The 13,581-nt window shown below is 38.7% G+C and overlaps 1 protein-coding gene across 3 annotated transcripts in view; it reads right to left on the bottom strand.

The window, feature by feature from the left end:
* Positions 1-2,961: 2,961 nt before the first annotated feature.
* Positions 2,962-13,581, bottom strand: part of LOC121322001 (disco-interacting protein 2 homolog A-like) — a 146,971-nt gene continuing 136,351 nt past the window's right edge. Inside the window, exons 37-38 of one of the 3 annotated variants that reach the window (XM_041261423.1) lie at positions 5,004-5,127; positions 2,962-4,690 (exon numbers count right to left, since the gene is read on the bottom strand). In XM_041261423.1, coding sequence (XP_041117357.1) covers positions 4,438-4,690; positions 5,004-5,127 — 377 coding nt within the window. In that variant the 3' untranslated portion in view covers positions 2,962-4,437. The remainder of the gene's footprint in view (positions 4,691-5,003; positions 5,128-13,581) is intronic. The other 2 variants (XM_041261421.1, XM_041261422.1) reach the window with 2 other exon arrangements.

The following is a 13,581-nucleotide window of genomic DNA, read 5'->3' as shown; positions in this document are numbered from 1 at the left end:
CCAATATTACAACAGCAAGAGAACATTCAAAGAGGAGATTAAATGTTTAAGAGATACAAATGGCAAAATCGTAGAGGAAGAAAAAAAAATAGCAAATATGTTAAATGATTACTTTTCACAAGTTTTTACAAAGGAAGATACTGACAACATGCCCCACATGTCATCCAGTTCCTATCCAGTTTTAAATAACTTTAGCATAACTGAGGCAGAAGTGTTAAAGGGACTAGGAGCTCTTAAAATAAACAAATCCCCTGGGCCGGATGAGATCCTCCCAGTAGTACTCAAAGAAATGAAAGAAGTAATTTACAAACCGCTAACCAAGATCATGCAGCAGTCTCTTGACACAGGGGTGGTACCGACAGACTGGAAAATTGCAAACGTAATACCGATCCACAAAAAGGGAAACAAAACTGAACCAGGTAACTACAGACCAGTAAGCCTGACTTCTATTATATGCAAACTTATGGAAACTATAATAAGATCCAAAATGGAAAATTACCTATATGGTAACAGGGTACTGGGAGACAGTCAACATGGTTTTAGGAAAGGGAGATCGTGCCTAACTAACTTGCTTGATTTTTTTGAGGATGCAACATCCATAATGGATAATTGCAAAGCATATGACATGGTTTATTTAGATTTCCAGAAAGCTTTTGACAAAGTCCCGCACAAAAGATTAATTCTCAAACTGAACGCAGTTGGGATTCAAGGAAACACATGTACATGGATTAGGGAGTGGTTAACATGTAGAAAACAGAAAGTACTGATTAGAGGAAAAACCTCAGAATGGAGTGTGGTAACCAGCGGTGTACCACAGGGATCAGTATTAGGTCCTCTGCTATTCCTAATCTACATTAATGATTTAGATTCTGGTATAGTAAGCAAACTTGTTAAATTTGCAGACGACACAAAAGTAGGAGGAGTGGCAAACACTGTTGCAACAGCAAAGGTCATTCAAAATGATCTAGACAAGATTCAGAACTGGGCAGACACATGGCAAATGACATTTAATAGAGAAAAGTGTAAGGTACTGCACGCAGGAAATAAAAATGTACATTATAAATATCATATGGGAGATATTGAAATTGGAGAAGGAATCTATGAAAAAGACCTAGGAGTTTTTGTTGAGTCAGAAATGTCTTCATCTAGGCAATGTGGGGAAGCTATAAAAAAGGCTAACAAGATGCTCGGATACATTGTGAAAAGTGTTGAATTTAAATCAAGGGAAGTAATGTTAAAACTGTACAATGCACTAGTAAGACCTCATCTTGAATATTGTGTTCAGTTCTGGTCACCTCGCTATAAAAAAGATATTGCTGCTCTAGAAAGAGTGCAAAGAAGAGCGACCAGAATTATTCCGGGCTTAAAAGGCATGTCATATGCAGACAGGGTAAAAGAATTGAATCTGTTCAGTCTTGAACAAAGAAGACTACGTGGCGACCTAATTCAAGCATTCAAAATTCTAAAAGGTATTGACAGTGTCGACCCAAGGGACTTTTTCAGCCTGAAAAAAGAAACAAGGACCAGGGGTCACAAATGGAGTTTAGAAAAAGGGGCATTCAGAACAGAAAATAGGAGACACTTTTTTACACAGAGAATTGTGAGGGTCTGGAATCAACTCCCCAGTAATGTTGTTGAAGCTGACACCCTGGGATCCTTCAAGAAGCTGCTTGATGAGCTTTTGGGATCAATAAGCTACTAACAACCAAACGAGCAAGATGGGCCGAATGGCCTCCTCTCGTTTGGAAACTTTCTTATGTTCTTTCTTTCTTATGTTCTTATCAGTTACTTATCACCGGGATGGAGTGGTGTGAGTTTGTTGTTTGTGCCCAGGGTAACATTTTGGTACACCACATTTACAGTGATCCTGCTGTTAAAATTGACCATCTTTACTTTTATGTGGACATGTCACGGTATCTATCAATGGAACTATAAATGGTTTGTATTGCTTTGAAATGTGTAATGTTATGTCTGGAACTTATTAAAGAGAAGTACATGAGGAATTTATCACCAGGAGTAGAATGTGTAAATCAATATAAAAAATAAATACATAAAACAAACAAAGTCCAGTTAATATTTGTTATAAAATGTGCTCATGTAAACACTAGCAATTTTTGGTTTTACAAAACACTGTTTTTATAATACTAATAAAAATCTGTTCTACAATGAAGAGCTGGTTGAAGCTTCCAGCTCTGCAAAGAGGAATGCTGGGTCTAACAGATCATGTATTTTGCAGCTGCTCTGGCATGTTGTAAGACACACCATTGTGTGGATTATGATGTTAAAGTTAAACAGTGATGTACGTATTTACAATAACAGCATGTATGGAAGGAACCTTACCAGTTAACACAGTGGCTGTGTCAAAATATGATCATCAGTAGCAGCATTGACAGTTTTATTTCCTTTTTAAAAGGCGTTACTGAAGAACATACAGTATGTACTCTATAAATCTCTGATCCCCACTTCTACAGTAAAATCCCCATTCTTCAGTATTGAAAATCACCATTTGGAGCTTCTAAAAAAATACCCTGATTCTGATTTCCATGCAGTGTGGACACCACATGACGGGGGCTCAGTGTGCAGCTGAAACACGGTGGCTTATAAAGATAGTTTTGTTAGCAGTGCTCACTTTCCAGCAGGGTTCAGTTCAGGTAAACTGACAGTAGGTAAGAATGGCTGGAAGATGCATCATTTTCTACAGCCTTGGAGGTGTGCATGACCTAATCCACAGCTTGGGCATTGTTTTTATGACCTTGGTTTGGATGCTACCCCTACTTATCTGTAAAAGTTTAATGTAAATGAAATGTTTCAAGATCTAAATCACTCAGGATGTTAATCTGGGAGCTCAGTTACACTCTCATACCCGCACTCCAGCTTCACACCCTGTCACAGACTCAGGCATTGTTGAGACATCCCAACCTGTTGATCAACAGTCCCCACCTCACCTCATCGGAGGCTCTCTAGTGTTTTAAATAGAAAATACCAGAACTCTTACTAACATATTATTTTATCACAGACTCACAGATGAAAGAGTGCTTATGACAATATACTTGTGTATGCATTTATTTGTTTTTCGGTGTGCTGTATTCATATCGACAAGACATGTTTTGTTTTTATCAACAAAAACAAAGCATCCCAGGGGAGGCACTGTGTAAAGGGAATGGCATTTTATTGGACGATGGCCATTATGAAATGTCCAGAAAATAGAAAGTAAGCAGCGTTTGTTTACTACAGGAATCAGCTATTTTCAGGGAATATGGTTTACAGGAAACCAAGCGTTTTCATTTTAAAATGTTTTAATGTGCTTTCTGCTTAACCTGCTTTAGTCCAGTCTCACTGTCATCAATTTCTTAATACAAAATCTTACAAGGCTTTTTGTTTTGAGCTATAAAACAAAAAGTACAACATTTAAACTGTAGGTGAGTCAGGTCGTCCAGCGGGGCCCCCTGCAGGCGCACTGCTAACAAATGTCTGTCAGTCCAGCGGCTGCCACGCCCACTTCCAGAATCACAATCATAAGTTATGCAAGGTATGTACATAATTACAAGACGAGTCCAAGAGTAGTCTACGATGCACACAAGCTAAGAGCACAGCTGCAGCATAGCGTTGGAGGCAGCGGGTTGTACTGTGTGTGTTGCTTCCACAGTATCTTGAAAACTCGAACAAAGTTTTTTTTAAATCTTTTTATCGTTCGTCCGGCATAGCTTAATATTCAAAAACTAAAAACAGCAGTAAATTCATTAAACATAGAACTATAGCATCTCGTGGGAGATGGGTAATGTTAAATAAAATGCATCATGGATAAACTATTCTTGTTCATAAAAAGCAAACTTTTTTTTTTGTGCAAAGAAATAATACTATTCACATTCTTCATATTGTTGTAAGCTTTTTTAAAGCAAATGTCCTGATTTGGCCCTCATTCACTGTGGTTGACCTCGGTGCCAATCTTGAAACAATCCTGGTCAGCACTGGTCCCTGTGCTGACAATGTCTGTGCATACTGTTGTTTTAAAGGCAGCACCGCATATCAACCCAAATACCTGTTAAGAGCTTGTTTTTGAAAAAAATGAAAAGATCAAAAAAATAAATGAAATTGTGCCAAAATACACCCATGCGTGATGAGGTGATAGCGTGGTTAAAGAGTTCAAAGCAGCGTGTCTTGTCCCCTCTGGAAAAACAACACACAAAACGCAAAGGGAATGAAGCAGGGAATTGATTTAGTCTAGAGTCTCACTCCACTGTGCTCCCACCAGAGGGAAGTGCATCTGGGAAACAATACTGACATTCAAAATTAAATGTAAATAAAAAAAAAAAAAAGTTTGTCTAAAATGGAAATTCTGTACAGCAAAGCAAAAGCTGCACATCCTGTGTATGGGTGAAGAAGCAGGGAGACTCCTTTGCTGTCAGTAGTCCTGGTGTATCTCTGGGTGCTCCTCCCTCACATGTTGTAAGCCACGTAGATGGGGTCGAGCTGGTCTGCCAGGAAGCCGTCCCGCAGGTGCATGCGCTGCTTCTCCCCCCGGGAGTTGATGGGGATCACGCCAGGGTCCACCACCACCACCACGCCCACGATGAGGTAGTGCTCCTCCAGGACCACGTTGGTGACCAGCGGCACCAGGTCCAGAGCCTCCTGCTCCGAGCCGTCCAGCTCCACCACCACCACGAGCAGGTTCGTCCAGGTGAACACCGCGCTGAGAGGAGGATAGAGATGCAGAGAAAGAAAAACACTTAGAGCACTCATCCATATTTTAAACACAATTCCATTACACACAGCTGGCTACAAGATCTCAACTAGATCAATGCAGGATCCCATGCGGCCAGATGGAGGCAGTGTGTTTTTAAAGACACCACACTGTTGAAACCTTTGAGTTTAACTTTCCATGTGACTTCTATTTTTCTTTTTTTAAAAACATTTACTCTGTTATGCATGACCTTTCAGCCTCAGGCTCCTCTTAGTAAGCGTGTGTCCCCACGTGTGCCTATCTGAGTGTCTGCAGCCCTTACCACTCTGCGATGCTCTTGTGTGCTCTGATCACAGAGGTCTCTATGTCAATGGGGTGGTACCTCATCCCCCGCAACTCCAGTGTCTCATTCAGGGAGCCCACCACGTACAGGGCATCGTGCCTCTCTGCAGAACAAAAAAGAACAGCCGCATCAGCACCAGCACCCAGTGCCATAGCAACACAACACCACAGCACCCAGCACCATAGCAACACAACACCACAGCACAAAGGTGTCATAGCAACACAACACCACATCACCCAGGTGCAATAGTAACACAACAACACCAGCACCCAGTCACCACAGCAACACAACACCAGCACTCAGGCACCACAGCAACACAACACCAACACCCATCCATTCCACAGAAAATAAATGTTGTAACTGTGTTGGCAGTGGGTGTTGCAGAAATCTTTAATGGGTAAAAGAACAAATATTCCGCCTGTTCATATGCATTTAAAAATAAATAAATGAATACTGTGTATGTATATATGTATTGTGGCGAAGTGGTTAAACATAAATATTTTTATTTTTTAATATTTAGATCATGTGTTGATTGAACCTTGTTATCTTTCAAAAAGAAAGTTTGTCTGTGGTGTTCATTGAGGGTGTTGAGGAGCAGAAGCATGTTTATTCATTGCTGAAGCCAAATGTGAGCTATCAAGTACAACCTCAACCGTGTACCATCTGTTCTAAAAAACAGTATTTATTGTGTGTTGCTCCATCTGTTACTGTGTGAGCCACAACATTTGTCTGTGCATATATTTCCTGTGTGGAATTAAACATCTATTACAGCGTGTTTTCTTGTCAGGGAAACGGCTTAGCCATCCTGACCTTAGTCAGGGACAAGAAGATATTGTGTAGTTAGTGCTCGAGTACAAGCTGTGTGTGTGTATGTGTGTGTGTGTGTGTGTGTGTGTGTGTATATATATATATATATATATATATATGGAAAAAAAAAAAGACATTATCGTGTAGTTTTTCACTCAAAAACGAACTGATTTTATTCCTGAGGAAATACTGAAAAGCTTGGAAGTAAAAGGTGTATCAAGATCCTCGAAACCCCTCCATCACTTTCAATTCAAACACAAAATGTCTCATTTTCAATCACTCGACAACACCCACAGTACAGGGATGTTCATGAATAAGCAACAAAATTAAAATATGTTTTAAAGAAAAAAAAAAGAAAATGTAATGCTGGTACATTCGTATGTCAGAGAAACTGGAGAGGAACAGGATTTGTCATTTCCGTTTAGGAAGGTTTATTTCGAAATTCGTGAAAGCATGGCGCGGGGCAATTTGGAGTGTAACCTAAGGGAAAGTCAAGAGCTGCCCTGGTTTTACAGCTGTCCAATCATTAGTGAGCAGAGGCAGGACATAAATATACTAGGGTCAGATGTAAGCATAGCTTCATTTCACGCACTATTTCTTATTATAGAGACAATTATTGAGAATTATATTGAGACTGTTAGGGCTCTAATAGTAGGTTGCTGTAAGTGGGTATCCCTATAGATTGCTCCCATTGTAACTGTGGGTCCAGACCTACTCCCGTTCCTGCCAGTACACTGTACATTGGATGAGGTTACCATTCCGATTCACTAGCAGTGCTGGGCTCAGCTCTGCTTCGGGTCTGGCTGTCCGGTCTTTCCCCAGTCTTAGGGCTGTGTTTGTTTACCTTAAGCTATATAGGTGGGCACCCCTATATACTGCTTCTGCAGTAACTGTGGGTCAGACCTCCTTCCGTTCCTGACCTGGTATACGTATCTAACAACAAACGAGGTTACTGCACGGTAGCCGAATCGTAGAGGGGAGTTCTCCCTCAATTTTTTGGCCCTAGCTATCAGTACTGGGGTTCCTCTTGGTAACGCGCAAGGTGGCCTTGGCCAAGCCTTGTAGCATTCCAGTTGTCTGCAATAATGGCCTTGCGACAGCTTTAGTATTTCTACCCATGAGGTAATGGTTACATTTCTTACTTGATAGGGAACTTTAGGTTATTATCATAAACCTGGTTTTCTGAAATAGAAATGTAACCATTAACCTTCAAGGTTGCTGTAGCTATGATTGCAGCAGTCTTGAAGGAAAAATTACATTGAGATCGGTGCGTGCGGTCTATTTATGCCCTGTCACAGGCTCTGACGAGCAGTCTTTGTTATATCCTGTCACAAGAATGGCTGTAGGGGTGACGTCAGACCCGGAACAGAAACCTAGGGTGGTGAGTGAACTGTGCATTGCGCTGCTGTGCCAGTTAATAAACAAACCCAAACACTGCTATAAAACAAACAGTGTGTTGGCCAAAATAAATAGACAACCAAAACAGACGAAATTCAACCAAACAAGCACCATGCTGGAGCTTCCAACACAAATAGCAACTGTTATTCTTTTATAAATTCTCTCCTCTGTCTCTTTCCATTCTCCACTCTCAAACATACAATCCTGACTGAGTGAAACATGCACCTATATATACAGTTGTGCCAGGACTCAATTACTAATTAATTATTCACTTGAATCCCAGCACGTGAACTAACTTGTGCACTCCCTGTGCTTACATACTAATACACATCATTTATATTCCCATACACCACTATATCCACATATAACAGACAACATGAAACACACCACATACAACATAAACAGGGTGCAACATTAACCATGGCCCGGCAGAACGGGGCCGGTAGAGATCGCATTTTGGCCGGTAGTTATGAAGCACCACAGGCCTGACTGGGCCGGTAATATTTATCTAGTATAATATATATATGTAGTGCACATGGCTTCTGTGTCATGAATCCAGGAAAATGGGTCAGTGTGCCAAAAAAGTGAGAAATAATTTACAAACCATTTTTTAAAACTATAACTACGAACTAATCCTAACTTTCCCACCACACGTCACATTTGTTGTACTGTCAGAATCTGAGACTGCGTACCAAAGTGCTGTGTTGGTACTCCTTCCCGCGACAAATCTTTTACAAACTGGGTTTTCTACAACTAAGCAACCAATAAGCCAAAAGGAAAGCTTTGAAATCAATAAATCGTAAAATAAGTAATTTTGAAGGAAAAAAATGAAGACGAACATTTGGAATGGAGGTTTCATCTGGCTCCATTATGACAGTGAAAAAAAAGTAATGTTCTGTCTTGTTTGGTGTCAATTTCCTAGACTTGCCGATAAAACAGCAGCTTTATTTGTTGTGAATTCAACAATTCGTTTATATCGCATCTGGTCTCACAGTAAGATGTCCCGATTGACATCCAGATACGCGATCGAATTGTCTAACTTTTTGATTTGGGATCTGATGTGTTCAGGTCAAAAATGCCATTCACAATCTTTCCAGGACTCGCTGGTATCACTCAGCAAGATTGGCGCTGACTTGGGAGAGGCTTCACAAGCGACAACGCTCTGAGAAGGATTGTTATTTTGTATTGAATACTGTTTTAGTAGTGTTTATTATTAGGTTTAGGGATGGAAATTTTGAATAGTTTCCTATTTGAATACACAGAGTGCAACAGTTTTGTGTATTCGATTACCTGAACTCTGGTCCCTTATGCTCCCAAGAGAACAACGTAAATGCATGTGTACAAGCAGACAGCATAACAGTGTAAGACAGTAAAGTTTAGCCAGGTTCACAAAGTGCACCAACAATGTCCAAAACGAGATTTCTTCCTTCAGTACCCTATTTCCTTAGGCACAAGTTTTTACTTTTGTTTACTGAATTAACCCTCCTATTAGGTTTCGGGTCTATTTGACCCGACTCTAGATTCCAATTAGCTTAAATGCTATTTTTCTTTTCATTTTCTGTATAATATTTTATGACTTTTCCTAAGTTGGGGTCATGAATTTATACACAGAAAACAAAACCTCTGATATGTGTATTTTTTTTAGAATAGGTCATGTGTACAAATAAGATGTTTCAGGTCACTGTGACTCGTGGCATTTATCTATGTAGATTTGTGTGCAGGAATAAAACAAACTTCTTTAATGCATTATTTTATTTTTATTATATTTGTATTAATACTTCTGGAAATGGCTGCACCTGTCTGGAGATATTTATAAACAAAAAAACAAACAACACATATACACAAGGCAGAGCCTAATTTCTCTGTCAGTATTGCAACAGCATCTCACTGGTAAAGACATTCCAAAATGAGGAGCTCCCAGGATAGCAGTCAAAGAAGTTTTAGCACAGCTCCTGGACTAAAAGAGCATAAAAGAGTAAAACATTTGCAAATAAAAACATTTAATCAATCTAAGGCTGTTTAAATTAGCTTGAAATTGCATCTGGTCAATTACATGGGTAAAATACAGAACTCAGTGAGCAGCAATGTCACAGCGTGTATCTCTTCCAATTAAAGAACAGTAGCATAATATTGAGCAAAACAACAAATAATATTTTTATTTGATGTAGTGTATTCAGAATAAAATAACACCTATCACATAGCAACCTAAATATTCTACATCTGTTTAATTCTAAAAAATAATAGTTATAAAATAATCTTAATAGTTTAAATATTGTAGTATACGGCTTTTTTGTGTAGGCAAATATGTAATGTGCTATTCAAATAGTTTTTTTTTTATTTTCGTGTAATCGTGTATTTGACTACACTGACCCACGGATCCCTAATTATTATTATTATAATTCAGTATTAGCATTTGCTTGTGAAAAAATGAGTATCACTTGTCCACATACATTTTCAACTCTTAATAGTATTTTCATTTTCTGACAAGCACACATGTGTGCATGTTAAAAGAAGTAATATATATTGAAAGGCTTCGTTTAGCCACTTTCTTTTGAGACATGCGCTCTTTGGTTACCATACACAGTTAGAAACATACTGAAAATAAAAACCACCATGAAAAAATATATAAATATATTTGGCATCCGGGCCAGTAAAAACAGTAGCTCAGTGGCGCAAGGGGCTAGCAGTTAAAAATCTAATCTTTGAGCCCTGATAAAACACAAATTATGCACAGGAGCACCCTGCCACATATCCATTCAGCTTACAGGATCTCTAAGGGTAAATAACCATGAGGTAATGGTAACATTTCTATTTCAGGGAACCAGGGTTATGATAGTAACCTAATGTTCTCTGATTTCTACTATGACAGCATGTTAAGCAATCACTTGTCAATAGCCACAGTATTCTTGGCTACTTGTAACAAGATTCAGAGCGGCTTAATCTCTTCGTTGCCTCAGGTTCTAGATAAGCCAAGTACGTAGCTATCGTAAAACTTAAAATAATCACCGGGTCGCCAATATTCGCCGGGGCTTTTACGAAATATGATCAATAGACGGCGGGTCTCTTAAATGCCGGGTTATGAATAACAATATAACGCGTGTCATACTGAATGTTCCAGCCAACGCACACACAGATGGCTGTACAGCGAGCTTTCCAATGTGTTTGTCAACACCGATGAAGAGACCTTTTAATTTATTTTAAAAGGTACATGTAATGCATTTTTTATGACATGCTGAAAGTAAGTAAAATACAAACTTGTTTTCTGATATTAACAGGGTTGCCCTTTAGTGTATTTGATCGTGTTTTTTTGTTGTTTTTTCTTTTTGTATTAACAGTATTTCGTGCATTTGAGTCTTGCAATGAATATTTGTATTTTGCTCCTTTTCCAGCGTTCTTATTTATCAATGTTATAAAAACAAATTAGTTTTAGTTTTGTGATAAAACTGGCACTTGTACTGATTTTATTGTTAATCTTTAAACAGTTTGAAGCATTTCTGAGTGTGTTGTGGGCCAAGAGTATGAACTTATTTTTTGTATTAACACAGTATTCATGCGATTTTGCAATGAAGATCGTTGTTGGTTAATTTTTCATTGATTGTCCATGCTTACCAATGTACACATTTTGAGGGTGAACAATAAATATAATAAGATGATACTTAATGCTTTTAATAATTTTAAAACCATGTTTGTTTTTATTATTGTGCTGCAAGCCTATAATACACGCTTGTGTTCCGATATTTACAGGTAGCTGTCTTTTGTGGTTTTTACTGTTTTTATTATTATTACAATACAAACTGTTATTACCCATTCACATAACCTTTAACAAAGTTGCTGGAATGTTGTAATTTACTTATGTCGTTTCTATAAGGTTGTTTGCAGGCAGCTTTTTCATGATTGCATCTGAAGTATTTGCAGATGTTAGTGATCTCACACAATAAATGCCGAGTCTCAAATAGTCACCTGTCTCCAATAGGTGCCGGGGTTACTGACAATAAACGCCAGGGCGTTTATTTAAAGTTTTACGTTATAATGGTAGCTTAAACCACCGATGTTGAAAACGCAGCTCAGCTGTCTTGTGTTTTCAGGTACTAGTATGTGACTGACAGTGGCCCGAAAGAATGATTGTTCTATGAAAATGTGTTACATTTACTAAAATAAAAATACTTAAATGCTTTTAAAACGATCAAAATATCATTGGGCTTATTTATTAAATTTGTTTTCGATTCTATTGATTTTTTAGTATTACTACTCAGGACAGCCGCTATAATATCGTTACCTTTATTAAAAATGTGCACAGGATAGCTAATTACAAAATGTGGATAACCTAGGTACGTTGCCTAACCAGAAATTCTACACACATATATATATATATATATATATATATATATATATATATATATATATATATATATATTATAATCTATATATATATCTATATATATATATTATATATATATATATACACACACACACACTATACATATATATACATATATATATATATATATATATATATATATATATATATATATATATATATATATATTAATTCTGAGACCTTTTATTAACTCATTATGACCCAAAAATTGCACTGCATTTTTCTTAAATCAGCATCTCTACATGTATGGCAGCCATTCCATTCCAGTGTCTGTTGAATTCCAACACAGGCACACCTCATTCTACTGAATGAGGTACTGATTAGGGGATCACCTGAACCAAATCTTATTTAACGAGGAAAAGTATAAAAACCACTCCTGTGGTCATCACTATCCTCTTGCAATAGGACCAGCTGGATGGCAAAACAGTGCTAGTAGTACCTCAAAAGTAATTGGAATCAAAAAATAACTATTGACCATGCCCAAAGATTTGAAAAGGAAAGTTTTGAGTGAGGAAAAGAAGGGTTCAATTCTGGCTTTACTGGCAGAGGGATACAGTGAGCGTCGGGTTGCTTCCATCCTTAAAATTTCAAAGACGGCGGTTCATAAGAACAAGGTCAAGCAGCACACATTGGGGACAACAAAGCTACAGACCGGCAGAGGGCGAAAACGACTCTCCACTGACCGGGATGACTGCCAACTCATTCGAATGTCACTCAGCAACCGTAGGGTGACATCAAGTGACCTACAAAAAGAATGGCAAATGGCAGCTGGGGTGAAGTGCACGGCGAGGACGGTTCAAAACAGGCTCCTAGGGGCAGGGCTGAAGTCGTGCAAAGCTAGAAAAAAGCCCTTCATCAATGAGAAGCAAAGAAGAGCCAGGCTGAGGTTTGCAAAAGACCATAAGGATTGGACCGTAGAGGACTGGAGTAAGGTCATCTTCTCTGATGAGTCCAATTTTCAGCTTTGCCCAACACCTGGTCGTCTAATGGTTAGACGGAGACCTGGAGAGGCCTACAAGCCACAGTGTCTCGCACCCACTGTGAAATGTGGTGGAGGATCGGTGATGATCTGGGGGTGCTTCAGCAAGGCTGGAATCGGGCAGATTTGTCTTTGTGAAGGACGCATGAATCAAGCCAAGTATAAGGTTGTCCTTGAAGAAAGCGTCCTTCTGCTCTGACAATGTTCCCCAACTCTGAGGATTGGTTTTTACAGCAGGACAATGCTCCATGCCACACAGCCAGGTCAATCAAGGTGTGGATGGAGGACCACCAGATCAAGACCCTGTCATGGCCAGCCCAATCTCCAGACCTGAACCCCATTGAAAACCTCTGGAATGTGATCAAGAGGAAGATGGATGGTCACAAGCCATCAAATTTTTGCGCCAGGAGTGACATAAAGTCACCCAACATCAATGTGAAAGATTGGTGGAGAGCATGCCAAGACGAATGAAAGCTGTGCTTGAAAATCAGGGTTATTCCACCAAATATTGAATTTTGAACTCTTCCTAAGTTAAAACATTAGTATTGTGTTGTTTAAAAATGAATATGAACTTATTTTCTTTGCATTATTCGAGGTCTGACAACACTGCATCTTTTTTGTTATTTTGACCAGTCGTCATTTTCTGCAAAGAAATGCTCTAAATGACAATATTTTTATTTGGAATTTGGGAGAAATGTTGTCAGTAGTTTATAGAATAAAACAAAATGTTAATTTTACCCAAACACATACCTATAAATAGTAAAATCAGAGAAACTGATTTTGCAGTGGTCTCAATTTTTTCCAGAGCCGCTCTCTCTCTTTCTCTCTCTCTCTCTCTCTCTCTCTCTCTCTCTCTCTCTCTCCTCTCTCTCTCTCTCTCTCTCTCTCTCTCTCTCTCTCTCTCTCTCTCTCTCTCTCTCTCTCTCTCTCTCTCTCTCCTCTCTCTCTCTATATATATATATATAAAAATTTGTCTTGAACTATACACATACCTT

Source organism: Polyodon spathula, chromosome 10 (genome assembly GCF_017654505.1).
Source record: "Polyodon spathula isolate WHYD16114869_AA chromosome 10, ASM1765450v1, whole genome shotgun sequence".
In the NCBI taxonomy this organism is placed as follows: Eukaryota; Metazoa; Chordata; class Actinopteri; order Acipenseriformes; family Polyodontidae; genus Polyodon; species Polyodon spathula.
Note: the sequence above shows the minus strand (reverse complement) of the source record. Positions and strands in the feature narration are given on the sequence as shown.